At 38.3% G+C, this 23182-nt stretch overlaps 1 protein-coding gene across 12 annotated transcripts in view; it reads left to right on the plus strand.

Moving 5' to 3' along the window:
* The first annotated feature begins 3595 nt into the window (after positions 1-3595).
* Positions 3596-23182, plus strand: part of ATXN2 (ataxin 2) — a 70226-nt gene continuing 50639 nt past the window's right edge. For 6 of the 12 annotated variants that reach the window (XM_075060122.1, XM_032800650.2, XM_032800649.2 and 3 more), the window contains exons 1-7: positions 3733-3769; positions 5958-6017; positions 6798-6869; positions 7173-7323; positions 14644-14658; positions 16926-17050; positions 18117-18208. In XM_075060122.1, the coding sequence (XP_074916223.1) occupies positions 5985-6017; positions 6798-6869; positions 7173-7323; positions 14644-14658; positions 16926-17050; positions 18117-18208 (488 nt within the window). In that variant the 5' untranslated portion in view covers positions 3733-3769; positions 5958-5984. The other 6 variants (XM_075060123.1, XM_075060124.1, XM_032800653.2 and 3 more) reach the window with 5 other exon arrangements.

A 23182-nucleotide genomic window follows, 5' to 3' on the forward strand; every position in this document is an offset into this window, starting at 1 on the left:
TCAAGTTGATTGGCCTCTATCATGCCACTCTGGTTGCATTGCAAGATATAAGCAGAATGATATTAAAATCTTGGTGATTTCCCCCCTCTATTCTGTAGGGCTTAAGATGTAGCTTGAAAACAAGAAGTGAGATTCAGAAGGATCTCTAGTAGCTTATAATGCAGAAGGTGAAAACCCCAAAGTTAACCTAACTCTTGAGCCAATTTAGAATTTGAGACATTATTGCTAGTGAGGACAAGGAGAATTGTTGCTGAGGGCCCTTGCTACAGAAACAAAGGAGAAAATGGTAACTTTGTTAATGGAAGTGCTGCAGCAGATGTGGAATTTAAAACATTTTCAGTGTGTGCAAAGTTAAGAAGAACTGCAACCGTTTTGCTCAGTCCAGCATCCTAAAAGCTTGTAGGCTAAGAAGCACTTCTCACTAGAATAAAACTGTGATTTCATAATCTTTTCATTTGTGATGGTCACTTTTATATCTAACGTTGGAGGCATGTAGGTTCCTGAAATGACTTTTGACACCAACAAAAGAGAGTCCAGTGAAGAATCTCCAAGCTAATTTCTAGCCTGTTTTGAGACTGGTTGAATCAGCTGTCTTGACTTTTTTCTGTAATGTTTAAAAGTTAAATGTTTTGAACATTCATGTAATAGAGCACAATGAAAACTCAACTACAGCTTCTTTCATGGAGCTCTCACTTCTGATTAAATCACTTCTTTGCCTTCTGCGTGAGTGGCTCAGATGCATGTTCCTATGTTAGCATATAGTTTGACAAGTAACTAACCTAGTCAGCTACTTGTAACCAAAGCTCAAAATAGAGTGTGTGGTACTATTTTGCAGAAAGCTGTGATGCTAATGGAGAGACAGAGAACTCATGCAAATAAACTTGTATTTACTTGGTTTATGTTTCACTAGACTTCTGAAAACTAATTGGGCAGCTTGACTTCTGAATGACCTGTATTTTATTACTAATTATGGGGCATCATCAGTATGCATAAGGCTGGGTAAAACAGAAAGGCAGATGAAGTCATGCTTCAAGAACAGTGGTTCTCAACCTATTTACCACTGTGGGCCGTATATGCAGCTCTCTATGTGCCATGTGGGCTGCATCCACACAATAGGTATACTACCTGTATAGTCCTGAGGATGTCACATGGGCTGCAGCTGTGTACTGATTGGGCCACAGCAGGCCATGGGTAGAGAACTGCTACTCAAGAAGCTTATATATTAAACAAGATAGCCGACAGTTCAGAGTCTTCCTCTTCCTTCTTCTTGTTAATACAAAGAGAAGTCTTGGACAGATGAAAAAAACACTGATTATGTGACCTTTTATCACAGTGATGAACCTGTAGGGCTACTCGTGAGCAGTTACCATTCCATTCAGTATCATTTTTCAGGAAATGTGTGATTCCACTTGTAGGACCACCAGTATTTGTGCTTTTTGTGTGGTTACATGTGCAGTTGGTCTAACACAGACTTCAAGGTTGGAAGAGACTATTAATATGATTCAGAAAGATATATTTATACAACTCACACAATATATTGCGATGTAGAACATCTCATTCTTCAAATGTTAAAATTTGCCAAATATAGAATACATAAGACTGTTGGAAAATTAGTTGTGTGCTGATACCTCTAAATTGGCACTAGGAATTTAAGATTTGTCTACATGGGTAAGTTATTCTGGAAGAAGACGGTGTGAATTTTAAAGTGCCACAGCTATTCTGGAATAACTCCCTGTATGGACACCACCGTTATTCTTGAATAAGGCCTAGTCTACAGTTAAATTTAGATTGTCATAGCTACATCACTCAGATGTGAAAAATTCATACTCCTGAGTGCTATAGCTATGATGACCTAACCCCTGGTGTAGATGCAACTAGATCGATGGAAGAATTCTTCCACCAGCCATGCTACCACCACTCGTGTCACTGTAGGCTGCATCTATACCATGGGGTTATGGTGGCATAATAACAGTACTATAGGCCACTGCAGTCCCTGTAGCCTAGACAAGCCTTAGACAAGTATCCACATGAGGAGTTATTGCAGAATAGCTATTGCAGCCAGATTCCCTATGTAGACAAGTCCTTATTCAGATAGTTGCAAATTCTTTCTTTTTTTTTTGCAGCTCTATAAAAAGTAAACACATGGACTCAGAAGTGCTCATATTCAGTCAGCTATTTTCTTAATGTTGGAAATGTAGGTCTTTTCCTACATATGAACATCTTTTGCTTTATATCAGTTTGTAAAGTAATTTGAGTGTAATTCAAAAGCACTATAGAGGTGCTTATTACTGCTATGCAGGTCTCATGCAACACAGATTCTGTCGTACGGCTAGTGCCTGGTAGTGTCTGCTACAGATATGAGACACTTCCATAATCCCTTGTTTTGGGTTGCTTAAGTTTTTTAGTTTTGGGCCTGAAATTTTCTGTAGTTGACGTTGGCCTTTATTTTTGTAAATGTTTGAAGAAAAAATGGTCAGCTGTATTGGATTTTGTTTTACTTTTGGAAGGGTGAAAAAGTCTTTCTCATTTTTAAGTATATCAGATTGCTTTCTGACTCTTTTATATAATGAACTGCCCAATATTGTAGTACCAGATTTTCAGAATGGCTATTCAGATCCTTTTTTATTTATGGAAAACCAAATGCTAACATTTTAGAAACTCATATTTTGCACTATTAATGTTAGGTGTTCCAGTTTATTTTACTACTGACAGTGTCTTCATAGTTTATATCTCACCTTTATACAGTTTTCAGCGCAGAAACAGATTCAGGATTGAAAGTTGTATGTACTTTAGAGTGAAGAATCACAGAAAGAAGGTGTCTTTCAAATTCCTCTAATCTAAATAGTCCCTAGAATTTTTCTTTGGGATGGGAGGAGACAAGATGATCAAATTAAAATGCAAAAAATATTATATTATGTAACATTAAGTTTATGAAATTAAGTCTGAAGTCAGAAATGCAGAAGTTATGGCTTAACATGAAACCAGAACACTATTCTCATGTGCACATGCATTTTGCGATCATACTGTTTCAAAATCAAATTTATTAAATACGAAAACTTTTTTACAATTTTAGATACATGTGTAATATCTGTAATATTGATATGCTTTATTCTAAAGTACTATGGTGTCAGCACCTTTTAGTAGAATAAAGATGCTATAATTCACACTTATTTGCTTATAAAGTTGCCACTTCTCTTTCTGGACGTACACGTTAGTGTTCTCAGTTATGACTCTGCAGTGGTACTTGACTCCATAACTTGAAACATCAAGTAATTACCTTTGTGACACATAGCACTTGGTCATAAATACATGACAACTTTAGTATGAAAAGGGCTAGTATTTAAGAGGTAACATATCTTTAAAGTGAAATTGTTTTAGAAGTATTCCTTCATGCTGTGTTTCTTGGTCTATTATAGGTGTAGAAAAAAATGGTATCTTTTTAAGATCAGTAAAATGATTCTAAATTTGGTTTTCTCTTGATAGAGGAAAATGTTAAGGAGCTTTAACGCTTATCTCTGCTTTTGTTCTTTTTAAAAAAGATGAAAGGGAAACTTTATTGGGATAGAACACTTCTTGCTCTTTGAGATTGATTTTTCTCTTCAACACCAATAATCTGGGTAGGTTTTCTGTACTCAACCAGTTCCCCTGAATACTTGATTTCAAGAGATGTCTGATTTCAGCAATCTTATTGTCTTGTTTTTATTGAATCTGATACATAATTAATAATTTCAGAGGTCGCAGCAGTGGCAAAGGGCCGCCTCAGCCTACAGTAAGTACATATTTCATTGTTTCTCATAGTACTATCTTGATTTGCGTGGAAATTTAATATCTAATAACGTGAAAATTTCAACTCTTGTTTCAGGAAAATAAACTTATATCTCTAATATTTCGGTTCAGTGTAGATAGGTAATTTGAGAATAGCAGACAGTAAACTGTCTTAATTGTGAAATCTCTCTTTGGTTTTTAATACCTTTATGGATATTCTAGCCATTTTCACAGACACTGTTAGGAAACACTTGGTCAAACATTGAGTGACTCTCTTGAAGTTCACGGCCTTGCATTCATTTAATATTAGTAGTGTCCCAAACAAAGCACTTACCTACAAAATATAGAACTGTGGCTGTGTAAATCTATTTTCTATATGTTCTTGGCAACTGTACCATACACATGTATAGCAGTACATACATAGGTATTACTCATAGCGATGGCTGCATATTTGTTCCTATTTGAGGCCTGTAATATTAGTCCCTTCCTTAAGTAGAGAAGTCTAAAGCTAGTATAAGACATCACTCAGTTGAACAAAAGCAACAAATGTTTTAGCACTATTGTTAAGGTTGGGCTAATTGTCTCTTAAACTGGCAGTTTAGTTTAGTTTTGGTTATTTCAAATTCCTTACAGCTCTGAAAAATGTTCTACAAATTAGCATAGTTATTAGTTTTACACATTTGGAGTTCTAGCGAAACAAAAATTATGTTAGACCTTGCTTCAGACACCTTTGATAAGCCCTTCCCTAAAAGGATGTCTGTGTGTAACGTTGATATGGTGCTAGTTTTTAAGGGCAATTAAATTGTTTAATTTTTTTGCAGCGGGAGAGGGCGACTTGAAATTGCTATACCTAGTGCATCATTGTTACGGATAGAAAAGTGTCTTTATGGTAACAGTATAGCACGCAATTTTCCCTTGTCCCTTCAAATTTCATATACTTTATCTGAGAGGCTAAAGCTAAACAAAATACTTTGTGTTTGATGTCTTTAAATCACCCACACTAACAAATATTGAAGTATGTACCTCTAAAGATGGTTTCTAAGAACAATGGGTGATGTCACAAAACATGTACTTCAATATATAGGCATAACTAGATTAAGCTGAACAGTTTGACACAGCCTAAAAGAGATGCTGTCAGTTGACAAGCTCAAAATATGATGGGGTATTCATCTGTTTCAGCATCCGTTGGCTCACAAGAATGAAGCTGGCAGGGAGAGAGGAGAGATGTCGCACCATGCGCACATTCTCATCACTTAATGTATGCAAGTGCAAATCCAACAAATCTAGCATCATGCTTGATACTTGGTTAGGTTGCCTAGCCTTGGATCTTAGACTTTGGTACGATTGTAAATCTAGTCTTGGTTTATTTCGAATATGTTCTGTAGTTGTCTTGGCAGTTTGTAATTTGATACTTTTAACTGCTGCTAATATGATTGGGGTATGGTGACCAGATATGCTGATTTTATAGGGACAATCCTGATATTCGGGGCTTTTACTTATATAGGCACTTATTACGCCCCACCCTCCTGTCCTGATTTTTCACACTTTCTATCTGGTCACCCTAAACCTGGGTCTGTTAGCTAGTCCCTGAAATGAGGGCGAAAGGGAAGCGGGGGGAAGAAGTATATCAACAGGCTTTTAGCTAAAGCAGCTCTCTTTCTTGGGTGGCAGTTAAGGTATTTGCACCAACAGCCTGTAGCCTTAAACCGGAGGGCAATGATAGCAAGCATGTTTGGGAGGGGGTTGAGGTTTTTTGGATGACTTAATTCCTTTGTTGACATTGAGTCAACTAGTGACCTGTGAATTAATGAATTTTCTGTTTTACCCTTGTCCACAGGAGTATGTAGTTCACATGAAGCTGGGGTGTAAATCTGCCCCATGCTAGCCTGCCACACACTAACAGTTTATTAGCGCACTTTGATCTGCCCTGCTTTGAAACAGGAGTAGATCAGAGCGCACTGAGGAATTGTTAGTGCATGTCAGCAATGTGCAGTAGGCTAGTAGATTCACGCTCCAGGTTGATGCTAACTAAATTTGTTGGCAAGCCCTGAGCAAGGTATTTGATCCACACACTCTTACAAACTGGTATGTTCAATGTTGTAATATATTTGAAGCTGGCATAACCTCATTTGAATTGTTGTGGTGAATAGTTCTGCTTTTTTGCTTTCTGATACAAGCTTTTTATCTTTCAGATTTCTTTTGATGGCATCTATGCAAACATGAGAATGGTTCACATACTTACATCAGTTGTTGTAAGTTGTCATATGACAGGAGGGTAAACATCTCTAGCAATGTTGATACAGAATTAATTATAAAATATTAAACTAACCACAGCTTAATTGAGAGTCTTTAAATTAGAACAACGGATATCTTGTGCTAAGATTTAACCACGAGGAACCATAGTGGTGACTGTTCTGTTTTTCTTAGTTTAGAAAGTTGCAAGTTGCTTGTGATGGATATGGTATGTTTCTTCCCACAATCCTACTTCTTTTGACATTTGCCATCTTAGGATAGATTTTGAATGAGTGAAATAAATGGCAAGTTAAAAATCATTAAGTCTAAATACAGCACACCAAAAAAGTTATGTTTTAAGGAAAATGCTGACATGGTGAAAGTAAGAAGTGAATCACCCAGGCAATCCCACATTCCTGCTGCTAAATACTTTGGGAAAGCTTTCAGCTTCCACCCTCCCCTTGCATGGATGTATGTATATGTGCGCACTCTTTGCTCTTGCAAAAACTTGCATGTGCACTTGGACAGTTGTAACACTTGTGTGCCATAAATCTTTGAATTGACAACTTCAAACCCCATTAAGACAAGCTCTTGAGTGCACACGTGTTTGCATCTGCAAAGCATAGGCACATGTTTGTGAATGTATGGAAATGGTCATTGGGTAGAGGCCTGGCTAAAAATTGAGCCTTCAGATTAAATACATAAAGACACAAGTGTAGAAAAAAGCATTCAAATGTCACTTGACAGTCTTTATGCCAGAGTGAGAGAGCATCTTTGATTTTTTTTGTCTTGCATTTTAGGGATCCAAATGTGAAGTACAAGTGAAAAACGGAGGTGTATATGAAGGAGTTTTTAAAACCTACAGTCCTAAGGTAACTTTTTTGCTTGTTTTTTCTTTCTGATCAGTTTTCTACAAAGCTCTACTGATTTACTACTCATTAGTAGAGTAAAGCAAATAATTCTTAATAAGTTTATTTAGATGTAGCCTCTTTCTGTTTGGGAATTGCCCACAAGCAGCTTCATTTTCATGAAGTTATTCACTATTTGAATATGTCTAATACTTGTTGCAAATCTTGTTGTGTAGGTTGTTAACAAGTAATTAATTGTTCTATAGTCAAATATTTATTATTAAATTAAATATTTAGAATCGAACTCACTTGCATTTTTAATGTTAGTGTGATTTAGTGCTTGATGCTGCTCATCGAAAACCTGCAGAATCCAGTCTGGGGCCAAAACGGGAAGACATATTAGAGAGTATCTTGTTCAAGTCTTCAGACTTTGTTATGGTGCAGTTTAAAGATATGGACACCAATTATGCAAGGAGAGGTATGTTTCTGTATTTTAAATGGCTTTTTAAAATTGGGTATAGCTTTACATCATAAAGGTAAACATTTTAAATCTTGGTGTTTTGGGTTAGGCTCTGAAAAGCAAATATAAGCACCTGAATAAGACTCTTCAGAAATGCTGAGTACCAGTAGAGCTCATTGAAGTCAATAGGAGGTGCAGGCGCTCTGCACCTTTTTGAAATCAGTCTACGTTTATTTAGGTGCTTAAATATATATATGCTGAAGCCTAACTTTAGGCACTCAGATTTAAAAAATTGGCTAAACATTGCCTGTAATTTTATATTGTCTGAAAAGTTAACTTCCGGAAGTATTAACAAATGTGATGTTACTGGCCCCCTAGAAAATGAGGTAATTTATTCACAGAAATTGCTAAATTTTCTTACAAATGTTGTGATTTGTTTGCATTTGCTTTAGGCACTTTAATGTTCCATGAGAATCCATTAATTCATAAATACTTTTAAATGTATTGCATTCTTCAAGAAGTAATGTGGTATGTGAAGTCTTCTTAGTCAAAAATTAGGATTTGTCTCTGAACATGTTTGCTTAGAAGGAAGTCACTTTTCAAAATCCTAAAAACTATTGCAAAAAAGTGGAGAGTAAAAAGCTCAAATTATGAGTTTTTTCTTAGGAAGAACCCACCTCTGCATAAAAATAACTAACTTTTATTTCTTATCAACTGCATACAGCTTTATAGTTCAGACTTTAAAAAATATAAAAGAATCCAGTGGGACCTGAGACAAAAATGACCTTAATATTTCAAGCCAGGGTTTAGTTTGTAACTGCCAGAAAGGGTTAATAATTTTATAGCATATCGGGCATCTGACAGCCAGTCACATAGACTTTTTGTGTCTTTTTCTTTCTTCTCTTTCTACTGTGCAGCCTCCAAGACTCTAGTTATTTTTTTGGTGTCTAACATGTTCACAGGTCAGGCAGCTCTGCTTCTTTTGAAGGGTTTTTCTCTGTAGCAAATTTCTAAGGTCTCCTTTGTTTGCTTAACAAGTCCCCACTTTGCTGGACCACAAAAGAAGAAAGATAATCTATTCCTTTTTGTGCAGTGAAACAAAACCACAAGTGCACCACCTATGGAGCTTGTACATTGGCAGGCCTCAACAAGTACGACTGGTAGGTTAGATGTTTGTGCCACAACAGCCTGGGATTTATTGCTGAAGAGACCATCCAGACATGGGATTTCTACACATCTGTGATGTAGAAGAGACATAACAGGAGCATCTGCTTTAATGCCCTTTGACCTGCCATGGGGGGAGGGATAGCTTAGTGGTTTGAGCATTGGCCTGCTAAACCCAAGATTGTGAGTGAGTTCAATCCATTTAGGGATTTGGGGTAAAAATCTGTCAGGGATGGTACTTGGTCCTGCTGTGAAGGCAGGGGATGGGACTCGACCTTTCATGGTCCCTTCTAGTTCTATGAGATAGGTAAATCTCCATCTTAATGTTAATCCTAAGAATAGTGCCTTGCTGATTCCAGGCTTTTGAAAGACCTTGCCTTTTTAGGGGAAGGTACACATTCCAAGCACAAGGGGCAGTGACGTATAGAACTTAAGTGCAAGTTCTTCCAGATCAGTTTAAAATAACCTTAACATAAATGAGAGTTGGGCTAATAATCCAGACCCTTGCAGCAAGCAGAGAGGTGTAGATTCTGTTACTTCTCTCCCACCCGATCTCCTTCCAGGTATCTTTCATTGATGGGAAGTATTCTAGAAGGAGCAGCTGCCTCAGACTAAAAGGTCACCTGCTACGTGTGGTTATTGGATAGAATCTCTTTGAGAATAAAGAAACTTTGGAAATACTAGATTCAACTACTTTGAGATCAAAGTTTACCTCTGAGAACTTGGATGAACCTATAGAGATTTGGAGCTGGGTAGATCAGAGATGGCTGGAATCGTGATGATCTGTAGTAGCATATTCATATCCTCTCCATGGTGTCTCAAAAGGAATAGTGCCAGGATAGTATTTGTAGGAGTAAGTGAACCTTCTGATCACACTTGAAAATTTGGAAGAAATAGGAGACTCCTTTGAGAAATAAGTATATGGATAATATAGACTCCCAGGGAGTAATGCATGCTTATGGACATACAGGAATTGTGGGCGATCTATTTTTTAAAAATAACTTCATGTTTTTCTTGGTTTGTAGTGTCAGACAGGCACTCTCAGTTCATAGTGAAAGCTAAAGGTTCTTGTTGTAAGAGTTTCTTGATGGAGCTATGCTCTCCTTTAGTATTTGTACTGGAAATGGATATATTGTAGTACTTAGTTAATTTTGACAACTCTATGTGTAAAACACAGCCAACTAAATTCTGTAGATTTTAAAAGAACATGTCCAAAAGCCAACAAAGTTTGTGAAGTTTTGCCTGGCTCTTGAGCTCTCTGCTGTGAAGTAATTAGTCAGTGGACAGTCTGCCCAGAGTAGCATGTGAAAGGCAGCTCAGTTTTTAAAGAAATGGCCCTTTCATTCAGGTTACATTTCTATGTTGCAGGACAGGCTCAGCTGGAAGCCTGTGCATGTAGCAGAGTAGTGTCTAAAAAAAATGTTCAGAGTCTAATAGCTTTCTAGGGAGTGCTTCAAACAAATGTTCCCTTCATGGGGTATTAGTTCTGAAATTCTGTAGCCATATCCTGATTCTGTAAAAGCCAGTCTCCTCTTCAATCCTGTGGATGTTTCTCTGTACATGCATATTCTGTTCTGCTGCTGTGGAGTTATGTGATCTGGGAGTGCAGTTAAACAGTGGTTTTGAGCCTTGGAGTAGCCTGGAAGACCATGGTCCACGGATCTGAGAATGGTGAAGACATTTTTGCTATTATCCTTAAATCTGCTGTGTGATAAACCAGTCATCCAACAGAAGATGATAGGATAGGACAGAAACGAACTCAACTCCAATCTGATATTGGAGGTGGAAGAATGGGACAGCTCAGTTCATTTCCGGTCCTGTTCAAGGCTTTCTGCAGGAGCCATGCAGGTTTCTTGCCTGGAAATGGGGAATCCTTAGTGAAAAAGCCAACTGAAACTGTCACCTTGGCTGAAAGCTTTGCCGTTGGCAGATGTGGTGTTTGATAAGGGAAGTCTTTAGGGCCTAGACAAGTAACGAAGCTAGAGTCTGAGTAGGTTTACCATATTCTTGTGCATCTGATGAAGTGGGTATTCACCCACGAAAGCTCATGCTCCTAAACATCTGTTAGTCAATAAGGTGCCACAGGATTCTTTGCTGCTTTTACTTATTCTCTTTATCCATCTACAGAGTTCTCTCCAATGTATTTGGTAAAAGCTCATCTGCTCCACTGGAAAATAACAATTTCCTTTTCCCTGTGATGCCAATAGATCACTTGTTAAAATAACTCTTTTCTAGTATACTAGTAGTGCCCAATAATTCTAGTATCTGTCATCTTCCAATATACCGTGGCAGCTAGGGGAAATGATTGAGTCTTAGATTGTGCAGTGGAGAGGAATGCCTACAGATTACAGAAGTTCGAAGTGGGGTAGAAAGGCAAGAGTTTGGTTGCAGTGGGCTCATTACTAATTTAGTTTTAAAAAGGCTGTATGGGCCTTAACCTGTGTCTGTGTGAGCTTCTGTGGACGCCTGTGCCCATATGGACTCCCACTGGCTACAGTAGAACTTTATAGGTGAAAGGGCTGGTGCCAGGGCATCCTATTGCAGGATTAGGGTCTTACTCTGTGTGGGTAGCTTGATGAATAAAGCTGACTGAGCAGTTCAAGACAATCAGGCTGCTTCCCTTTTTAGCTTCTGTAAATGAACATGCACTAGGAAATAAATATGAAGCTGTTTGTACTTATTCATAGCCTTTGTCAGAAGTACCTGCCACGTATGGTACTTGTGCTCGTATGCCACAAATTGTGCTTGTAGCATCAAAAGGCTGAAAATCCAGCCCTTAATATGCAAAACAGAGCTTCTGTAATAGGTGACCATTAAGCAACTTTCTATTCCTAAATGCTTAAAGATAGCAGACTTCAGAGTACTCAGATTCAGACCAGGCTCATGTACACTTTTCAGAAGCTGCCCCACTACCTTGCATTTATGGCTCAGCAGAGTGAGTCTCTCCCAGTATTTCTTGTGGTCCTAAAAGCTGTCTTGATTTTAAAATGCCAGTTAGCAATGCCAGCTCTCATGTGGTTTAAATTGGAACAAGGCTCAGATGTGGCTGATTGGTTTCCCTCTTAAGAGAAGGTAATTCAAGAGGGTGGGTTCTGCTAGTCCAACCGCAGGATTCTGCAGTGTTTTGTTCACAGTACTTTGGCAGTGCTGTAAATCTGAGCTTGTATCACCAGTCTAAAATATAAAAAAGCAAAGGGAAATAGCTAGCAAGTTCTTTTGGGGGGTTGTAATGGTGGAGGTGGCATCCTTCCAGACCAACTGTGTCAGCAGGGGAATGGCAGTTGGCATAATGTGAATAAAGGAAAGAAATATAACTGTGCAGTGGTGGTAGCTTGTTTTAATGCTTTCAAGTCAGTAGTAGGCAGGGACAATACACATCAGAGTTGTTACTCTTAAAACATTTAAGCTAAAAACTACAATTTACTTCAAGCGAAAGTAAACTTGGTTTCAGTTTTACAAGTAATTTGAACATCCTTGGACTATAAAGCACACTGGTTTAGTAAAATCTGAACCTCCCAGTCATGCTTATGGGGCAATAATTAGGTTATGCATCTAACAACTTAGAACCTACTTACTCATGAAAACAATAGCAAATGAAACATTTCATGCTAATCTTCCTAGTCACACTCCAGCTCTGACAAGCTTGTCTCTAACTTGTTCAAGAACATATTAATCTGAAGCTTCTCAGAACATGTGTAGATATATCTCTCATCTTTGTATAACGTGCAGTTTTGCCATGTAGAGAAAGAAATGCCATTGAGATTCTTCGCTGCTCAATTACAGGATTCAAAACAGGAAAGAAAAGGATTTGAATGCTAAAACTCTAGCCTCCTGGTGTGGATTCTGTGTCCTCATCAGGTCAGAGAGGCAGCATGGGACTAGCCAGGAGCTGTTACTGGCTTCACCTTGCCTAAGTCCACTCATTAATCTCCTTGCCTCAGTTTTACCAGGTATAAAATGGGACTGACTGTGGACTTGACTATCTCTCCAGATGTCACGGAATTAGTTCATGAGGTGCTTTGGTGATATGAATTGCCATGTACAATAGATGCGAAGCGTGTTTCACAGTCCTGTCTGTTACCATGCTGCCGATTAACATTTGTAACAGCATGCCATGTATTCAACTGTCTTCCATGTTAACACTCATCAAAAATAAGAGCAATTTTTCTATTTTAGGAACTGTTACAGACTTCTTTGCTTTTCTGTAGTTTTCCAGAATGTTCAGTTGCTCATAAACTTTGCTAACTCACTTCTTGTTTGTTTTACCTCTTAATTTTTGTATTTTTTTAGATTTATCTCAGTGCTCTGTGTACACTTATTTAGCGTTTAGATTACTGCTCCATTTTCTCCATGTGGCTTTCTGAATTAACTTAGGCTATCAAAGATCTCAGGTCGCCTTCAGTGAAGTAAGGGAACATGGCATATTATTGAGATTCTTCTGCAAGGAGTCACATGAGCATCAGTTGATCTCCTGTCTGTCTGTCTCTCTCTCTCAAAACATAACATAAAAGTATATGCTCCTGATACATTTAAAGTTTGCTCGGAGGCTGCACATGAGATTGGAGTCACGTGACTAGAAGTCCATTTTCCCCCCAATATATATTTGCCTTAAGGGTAACTGTATTTCTCGCATTTGAGATCCATCCTGATGGTTAAGCTTGTGGAGCCGTGCTCTATAACTTTATGAAAATGTGTCCAACGTGAGGCATAGGTGAAAACAACAGTGCCTCCGCACTGCTTCATAATAGTACTGGATTCTGATATTAATCATCTTGATAAAAATGACTGTACACACCTATATGTTACTGCAGGGGTCGGCAACCTTTCAGAAGTGGTGTGCCGAGTCTTCATTTATTCACTGTAATTTAAGGTTTTGCGTGCCAGTAATACATTTAAACGTTTTTAGAAGGTCTCTCTTTGTAAGTCTATAATATATAACTAAACTCTTGTTGTATGTAAAGTAAATAAGGCTTTTAAAATGTTTAAGAAGCTTCATTTAAAATTAAATTAAAATGCAGAGCCCCCTGGATCAGTGGCCAAGACCAGCATGAGTGCCATTGAAAATCAGCGCATGTGCTGCCTTTGGCACATGTGCCATAGGTTGCCTACCCCGTATTACTGTTTTTAAACACTTACAGGTTATGTGCTTTGTAGATTATAGACGCTGCTGTTAGTTCTGTAAACTTCATCAGATAGCATATTTTTTCCCCTCAAACCTTTGTAGCTTGTTATAGAGCTCCACTGAATGTGTTTTGTCTCCCTTCACCCCCAATATCTATGATAAGGAGTGGGTGGGCAAGACAGGTAAAATACCATTCAGGTAGTATTTATTCACGCTCTAAGTGGCATACTTCATCTTTGTGTCTTGAGGCCACTTCATAGAACCTAGAAGTCTCAATAACATGCAAAAAGTTGTAAATCCCTCTCTACCTGGATACTGTCTTACCTGATACTCGCTGTATTCCGTTGGGAATGACTTTCTCAGTTGCTGCTATGGTGCAGTTTGAAACTGGCTTTCCCTCTTGGATAAACAATGGCTCCAAGAGTGAGTTTGGAGACCACTCAGTGTCTTGATCTGAGAGGACACATTTTGTATCTCATACAAATGTAGGAGTAGGCCATTGAGTTCATTAGGTTGCTGCTTTGTTCCTGTGCCTATAAAAATGTCATATAAGTGAATATAGACATTCCAAGAGAATATTGTGCCTTCTTAAAAACAGACATGTTCTTTTGTTACTATGTAACTTTGGCGTGATGTAACATTTACATTTTATTTTGTATTTAACTAATAGCAATAAACATTGAAAGTTATTTTTTTACGTACTCTGTAAGTAGGAAGTAATCGAGGCATCTTTTTTTCTTGGTGCTGTTTAGATGCTTTTTAAGAATTCCTCACCCTGAAGATTTGTAGAATAGATTGAGATGCTTTTAGAATGCAGAATGGAGGGGATAGAGGGAGCTGTGAATGGAGGGACATATTTATTAAAATTTGAATGAGGCGTATGGCTGTCATATTTTTTCAAAGATGAAGGTTTCATAAAGATTTGTGATCATGACTTCAAAATAAATTGTTTAACCATGTCTGAATTTAACCATGTAATGTGAAGCACCTGAAAAATTGAATGTCTTTTTATCTGATTTTCAATTTTTTTTCTCTTTCCATATCTGTTGTAGTTCCTTCAGAAACAGGTAACTTTTATTGGCGGTCACTCTGTGTTTCTGCATCTTGCCTTTTCATAATGCTCTTGTTTCCATAATATATAATGGAAATTTAATACCTCTGCTCGCACATTTATGGCACTATAAAACATGCATGCATAATTTCACAGAATCATTTTTAGAAAATTTTACTTTTTTTGTTCTGAGCCTTGTAGAACATTGATTTTTAGCTACTGCATTTTAATTGCTTGCAGTATGCAGAATGATTATATCAAAACTACAAAGTGGTATGGTACTAAATAAATTACTCTGCTTCAGAACAGCGTACAAGGAGCCCAAGTGCCTTTGCAGGCACAATCTATGTGGCCATAACAGATTAAAGTACAACCTCAATAAAAAGTGCCAACCTTCAAGGAGGAAGAGGCTATCACTGCTTTCATTGGCAGACTCTGCAATAACATTTTACAAGCTGACTTGGTATTAATTTTTCACACAACAAGCCCTAAAAGTGACGTGGCCCCATCAGGGTATCTTCCTCTCATGTGGTTTCTTTTCTTTAATGGGTCTTTCATGTTCAGGGAAACTTTCATATTAAGCTAATATAATTCAGTTGTCTTACCTTTATACACATTCCTTAATTTTTATACCGTATTTGCTAATTAACAAAGCTGTTTATGCTTAAATGCTTAATCCTTCACAAGTATCCTATTTGGTCTTGCTATGCCATATATGAGCTGAGTATGTATTTTATAAGACATAATGCTGAGTGTTGTTACAGAATGATTTCTGCAGTAAACTGTGGCGATATAAGCACAGAATTTGACTGTGAAACTGGATAAAGCAGAAATAATAGTTAGGCTGTGTTGACAGCCTTAATTAAAACATGTCTTCAGTGATTGCAGATGAAATGTAACAGATTAGTGGCCAAGTAAATCTCTTATATAAATGTAAACTCTTCTCACAATGGCTTCAGTGTGCGTTCCTCTTCAATACAATTTCAGACACTGCCAAAATAAATTAAAGCTGCATTCTTCCACTTCTGGCACAGTCTGTTGGCTTGGTCCCTACCTTTTCCTAAAATCTTAGGAGAAACCTTGATTTTACTGTCAAAATGGCTGCTTATTTCCATTTGTATGTTTGTAATGAAAAGTGTATAGTTCTGATTCAAAACTAGACTGAAAGCCACTTACAAAATGAAAAAATGGGTTTATAAAGTAATTCTCTTCTTTAAAAAGCATTTAAAAATCTGCAGGCAGCTTTGAGCTTGTTTAGTTGATAAATATTAAAGCTTAGCTTCCTTAATTCTGAATGGCATCATTATTTTTAATAAAGTATTTAAATAGTCTTGTATGCCTTCAATTATACGCTTACAGTCTGGTTTGAATAGAACATAAATGAGCTGCAAATAAAAGTTCATGATCCAGTTACTGATTGGAGTAGCTTAGTACACCTGCCTAGTGGTATGTTCATAATACTGTTTCATATGTTTCTAGTTCTCTAGTTTTATAGTTGTCTTGAATGTGAGTAGAGGGTTTTTGAATTTCATGTAATTTGAGTAAGTTGCCACTTAAAGAAGCTTCTTCTAGAAAAATGTTTTCAGCAACTTCACACTCTAAAACTGGTATATTAAGCTAATGGATAATTCCAAGCATTGCAGGGCTCTTTTATGGAGATACTGTAAAGGTGTGAACACGGGTATCAAGGAATCATTGAAATGGAAGAAACTGGGATTGAGTCAAAGAGGGGAGGTATAATTTAAGACACAGTTTAGACATTCTGGGCATGGGGTGAGTAAATCTGCATAATGTTTTTGGTGTCTGTAATATGTTAAAGTATAGTTGTATTCAACAGCATTTTTGTTTCAAGTAGTATGTTAAAAACATCAGTGAATATTTTGTCTCAGAACGATGATACTCTCTTGAAGCAATACTGTATATGATTAAAGGCATAGTCCTAGTTAATGTTAATGCTCTCTGATTTTTCTTAAATCAAAGGCAGTGACAACTATTTCCTGATGCTTATCTTTCAGTTTTCAGTGTTAGCTGGCACTTAGCTGAAACTGAGTAATTGCATCATAACTAAAACATATTTTGTGTACACTTTGTACACTGTTCAAAAACAGAAGTATTAACGCATCCTAGTTTTGAATTTATTCTCAATTAGTATATTAACTCTGATGGTTTTGGATCATGCTAGTGTTCTTTACTTATTATGCATTTACATTTGGTTATTCCTCAACGCTTGTGTGTATTGTGTTTTTTTTTCTTTGTTTAACCAAATGTGAATCTCCATTGTAGATGCTTTTACTGATTCAGCCATTGGTGTTAAAGTAAATGGTGAACACAAAGAGAAGGACCTTGAACCATGGGATGGAGGCGAGACCACTACCACTGAGGAGCTTGAAGCTTTAGAGACAGACGTTGTAAGTAAACTTTTTTATCATACATTGAAATCTTTCTAGAAAACAAGTTGTTTTGCCCCATGGTGTCCCTTAAGTTCAATCTAGAATGGAATTTTAGTTGAAACTAAACTGTTTAAGTAACATGGCTGTGTAGTGCAAACATGTATTGTCATGAAAATTCATCATTTGCCAACGGATATCACAGTTTCCCCTACAATTTTAAAAGGAATAACTGAATCTCAGACACCACGGTGATTGTGTTTAGCTGAAGTGCCAAAACGCTGTCTCTGAGGGTCCTGAATTACTTGATGGCGACTGGTCTTGAATGAATTTCCACATCTACTACATTGTCTTGATTTGCTGTGTATGGTATAGCAACTAGTTTTATGCTACAATGCAGCCTTTTACTAAAGGACACAAAGTTTGTAATATGTAAGAATAAGAAGAAATTAGTATTGTAGATTAGAGGAGACTAACAATATGGTTCAAGAAATCTTTGTAATGTTGCGAAGATCACTTACTTTATGAATACTAATATTCAGATAGAGCATGTTCTTTCTATATATTGACCTTATTGGGTCATCAACTATTAAATATTTATAAAAGTATTGTAGTAAACATTCTGTATGTTTTGTAAAAGTAACAATCTTAGTAATGCTGTTACTGTGGCACACAACACTTCACTAAGAAATGAAGAGATCATGTTGCTTTTGTGTGAGATCAAGGAGGATCCCCTGTTAGATACTTGTGTTGGTAGTGCATTTGAAAAGTTCCGGTACTTGCCACAGGGAGGAACGCTATTCCATATTTCAGAAATGGATGCATCTGATTGCCACTTTCTGCAAAAGAATCAAAGGTTTTGGCTAATGTAAGGCAGTACATCATATAGTGCCAAATGGGAATGAGAAGACACTAGCAGCAATACTGGATTTTGAGGGTAAAATATATTGTTTGGGGTTTGTAATTTCACTATCTGATTGGTAAATCCAGGAGTAAGGGCAAAAGTTTAAACTTTCTGGTAACAGTTATAAATTTTAGGGAAATGTTTCCAGTGTCATTTTGAAAAATAAACCTCGTTTTCTTCTAGTCTAATGGATGGGATCCTAATGACATGTTCCGTTACAATGAAGAAAATTATGGCATAGTGTCAACTTACGACAGCAGTTTATCTTCTTATACGTAAGTTCCAAAATGTATTGTTCTTAGATTTATATTAATATTCTCCATAGCTCGTCTTCAGGTTCTAAATTTAGATGCAGAATTTTTACCTACTTTCTGGTGTGATAAATGCAAATGATACACACTGCAACTTTGTACTATTGTGGCAAATTTCAGTGGTGTTGTGAACCCCACTTGTCAGGTCGCAATGTCGCTCACTCAGATTTGGCTTGGCTGCCCCTCCATCATGCCTGAGGGCTAGGTGGGCCAAATTTTAATGAGTGGTGGTGTGATGTGGCACCAGAGTTGCAGTGCTACTCAAATTTGTGCGTGTGGTTTCTTTTTTAATGGTACTTAAACTGAGTGGAACTTTTTAAGAAACTGTCCTCTCAATCTTTGAACCAAAAAACTCATAACTTTCTTAGCTTTCCTTACCAAAACTTTGGCCCTGCTGCTGTATCCCCTCTGTACTTTTTTGAACTGTAAATGTCTCTCTTGCGTCTGTCTCCTCTATAGATAACTGTGGGAGCAGACTAAAAATGTAAAGGTGACTTTAAATCTCAAGGGAAAAATTTCCCAATCATTGCAACAGCAACACAAGCAAAATTGGCTCTGTATTTCTCCCACTAAATTGTGGGAGATTGTAGTTGGACGAGGGGGAATAAGGTTGGCTTTCTTTGAACGTGCTAAATTCCTATTTGAATGTGTTTTTTAAAAGTCTCTGGCAAAGAATTCATTGTCTGATTCTGTTATTCCTGAGTTTCAATACTTATTTTACATTTGCAGCTGTGCTTCAACAACTTCATAAACTAGATACTTACACGCCAACAAGCATATGTGATTAATTCTTGTGCTGATAAACTGTCATATATCAAGGTGGTAGGCATCTTGGTAATGCTTAACATAGGTAGACAATCGTGTGTTGGCTCTCACCTTCATTTCACTTTTACTCATCCTCTCCTTGATACAGACTGTGAAAATGCACTTTCTCTACCACTTTTCAGGTTGCCATCTATACTGCTGCATGGATAACTTTTATATGAAAAAATGCCTATGTTCATATTTTTAAATGTATTCTGGACTTGCACATCCATTTGACAAGCTTCTTTTGTCTAGAGCAGAGAGGTTCCCAAACTTTTTGTATTGCGTACCCCTTCCAGACCTACCAGCTAACCATGTACCCCATCCCTTCTCATCACTGATACATTGTGTGTTCTTAACACTACCTGTCTTTAGCCATCTATCCATATTTCACTGTTACGAACAGATGTAGTGCAGGGGTAGGCAACCTATGGCATACGTGCCAAAGGCGGCACATGAGCTGATTTTCAGTGACACTCACGCTGCCCAGGTCCTAACCACCGGTCTGGGGGGGCTCGGCATTTTAATGTAATTTTAAATGACGCTTCTTAAACATTTTAAAAACCTTATTTACTTTACATACAACAATACTTCACTTCTATATTATAGACTTATAGAAAGAGACCTTCTAAAAATGTTAAAATGTATTACCAGCATGCAAAACCTTAAATCAGAGTGAATAAATGAAGATTCGGCACACCGCTTCTGAAAGGTTGCCGACCCCTGTTCTAGTGCGATATATACAGCTGACTAAGTTCTGAGCTCAGTTAGAATGGACAGTTGCTGGGCAACTGAACCCATGCTGTACGGTGATTGGAAGTGAGGGCTCTGTACATCAGTGTCTCAGTGGTACATCTTGATGTAAGTTAACTACCGTATTTTATATAATATATTCCAATAGTTTTAAAGCTCTGTCTGAGTAGCCTATTATGAAAATGCAATAAATAAAATAATTAATAGATGAAATCTAACATTACACTATCTCCCATGTACCCTGAGAGATGTCTTGTGTACCCCCATGGGTAAGCATACCATAGTTTGGGAACCCCAGCTCTAGAGAGTGCCAAGATATTTGAAAGCTGAAATTATCTGATGGGAGGACCAATCCCTTGTACTCTAGGTATTTGTCTTACTCCATTGTCAAGAATTTAAAAAAAGTTGTGGCCTAAAGATAGTATTTTGTGTTCTGTTTGTAGCAGCAGTTCCATTTGAGCTCTGTCATTGATGGTTTTTGGATTAAGTAACATGACTGCTCACACAGCAACGTTAGCCTTGCTTGAAATTGGAAAGCAGGATTTCACTCAGCATTTTAGTGACTGGAAGGAGAAAGATGTTAAATGATTTAGTGTCTGCTGCAGAAGTGTCAAGTTCTTCTTAGAGCAGTGTCCCTGTGGGGGCCCCACTTCAGGGGCACCTGCACCTCTGATGGAAATTTTTGTTTGGTGTGCCTGTCTGGCCTGTGAATGTGCAAAGGCTATATGGGGCTGTGCAGGCAACCACCCTCAGTTCCTTCTCAACCACCATTGGTCTGAGATGGAGTCTACTGTGTGCCTGTTCTGTAATAGTTAGCTTTTTCTCAGATAGTTACTTACCTTATAGTGTCCCACCCCCTTTTTATTCATAGAGGTAGTTGTATAGTTAAGAGATTTCCCCCTTTAGGGGTTAAATTTTTGCCAGTTTTGCTCAGGAATGCTGTGCTCCCTGTGATTTAAAAGGTGCCTCTCCTGTCCTGAGGCTATTCTGATGAAGCTGTCATGCCTCCCCCACCTCCTATTGCAGATGACTTCAGTCAGTTTCAGAACCTGATGATGTGGATTGCTGACATGCAGACTCTTTTGGAGGAGGTTCAGGAGTCCCACTATAAACTCCTAGATATTTTACACACTTCCACATCTATGAAGATTGTCATTCCAGTCAATGACATTCTTGTGGAGCCCGCTCAGATGGTTTGGCAAAGCCCTGCTAACACACTGCATATCTTCAAGTGGGAGGATTAAAAATATGTTCTGGCTAAAGAATCACTTTGTTTTTTTCACCCAGCTCTGAATTCTCTAGTAGTGGAGGCTGTTAATGAACAAGACAGGCAGCATAACTTGAAGCCCACTCTGTACAGTAGGGACCCACCACAGGCTTGATCTTTTTTGTTGTAAATCTTATGCTTCAGCCACACTTCAGGATAGCAAACCGTCAGGCACTCATGGGGAAAATACAACTGTTTCACTAATATAATTGAATGTGTTATGAGTTAGCATCTACCAGACAAATCGGGACCAGTTTAAATCCTTTATACAAGGTCAGTTCCTGGCAAAGATATCACTCCAGACCTCCTTGGATGCGGCAGGTACTGCAGCATGGTCCCTCTCCACTGCCGGGGTCATGAGAAGAGTGTTTTGGGTACTGCTGCCGGGCTTTACAAGAGAAGTTCAGAGTATTGTTGAAGACTTACCCTTTGATGCTTGCAAGCTCTTTGTGGACTTGACTAATACATCTCTTCACACTTTAAAGGACTCAAGAGCAATGCTGCGATCCCTAGGGATTTACATTCCTGTAAACAAAGAGATTTAGTAGGTCTCAGGCAGCCCAAAGAACATGCCCAGACCCAAATTCAACGTATTGTAGACCCTCTGAACCCCCAGCAAAGAAACTAAAATACTCAAGAAACCTCCTTCAGCTACATCTTCTCAGCCTTCTGTGTCCTCCAAGCGACAGTTTTGGTGGGGTGGTAGAAAGTCTCAACCATTCAACTGACAAGTTCTTATAGCTGCAGCATCTTGCCTCCCTCCCTCCTTTCTGATGCCTCTTTTCTCCTTTTCAGGGTGCATGGGAGCCTATAATGTTGGACAAATGGGCCCTGGAAGTTTATAACATATGGTTACACTGACTGTTTCAAATCTCTCTCTCCCCTCTTCAGGGACTTCTCTCATGATCAATTGCTAGAGCCGCAGGTGACCTCTCTTCTACATTTAGGAGCACATATAACCAGTTCCTGTGCAACAAAGGGGAAGAGTATTCAATTCAGAGTACTTCCTGATTCCAAAAAAGAATGGAGGGTGGAGGCCAATTTTAGACCTCAGGTCTCTAAACAAATATGTAAAGCAACAGAAATTCCAACAATAATTCCTTCATTAGAAGTAGGAGATTGGTTTGCAATTCTGGACCTACAAGATGCATATTTCATGTCACTAATCACCCTTCACACAAGTGGTTTGTTGTCTAAAAAACAAGAACTGTAAATACATGATGTGCCCTTTGGGCCTATCTTCAGCACTGAGGGTATTTTCAAACATTCTGGCAGTGATTACCAGTCACCTACATTGTTTGTTTGGGTATAATTGTTTTCCCATATATGAGTGGTTGGTTGATCAGGGCAGATTGTGTTGGAAAGTGTTGGCATCAGTAAAGATCATGTGTTCCCTGTTTCCCAGCCTGCACCTTCAAATCAACCTAGAAAAGTCAATTTTGACTCTACTACAGAGTATAGATTTCGTAGGAGCTTCTATGGATGCAGTGAGAAGCAGTGCTTACCCCCTGCCAGTAATAGCCCATTGGGGGCCCTAAACAGGAATATTTTTGGGCCCTCCTAAACACACATTAATAATTAATAGGGGCTCCCTTGAGTGGCTTGAGGCCCTCAGCAATTGCTTAGTTTGCTTATGCCTAGCGCTGGCTCTCAGCTTACCTGCTATCCAGCAGATTTTTCTCCCTGTCAATCTCATCTCAAAGATTCAGGGCAGTGCTAGGTAACAGTAAGAGATTGTATTCAGGTGCTGAGACATGTCAATATGCATCTTCGTAATGCAACATACACCTCCTGAGATCTACAGGCATGGCTTTGAACGATTTACAAACCAAGCGAACACAGTCTAGACATCTCACTGTCTGTTCCACTGTAGGTTCTACGATCACTCCACCGGTGTAAGCACCAAAACCTGCACAGGTGTTCCATTCTTGCAGATTCCCCCTACCATAGCGATAACATCAGATGCTTCACTTCTTCTTCGAGTGATTGCTCATATCCATTCCAGTAGGTGTACGCGCCGCGGGTGCACGTTCGTCGGAAGACTTTTACCCTAGCAACTCCAGCGGGCCGGCAGGTCGCCCCCTAGAGTGGCGCCACCATGGCGGGTAATATAT

Source organism: Chelonoidis abingdonii, chromosome 22 (assembly GCF_003597395.2).
Source record: "Chelonoidis abingdonii isolate Lonesome George chromosome 22, CheloAbing_2.0, whole genome shotgun sequence".
NCBI classification, from domain to species: Eukaryota; Metazoa; Chordata; order Testudines; family Testudinidae; genus Chelonoidis; species Chelonoidis abingdonii.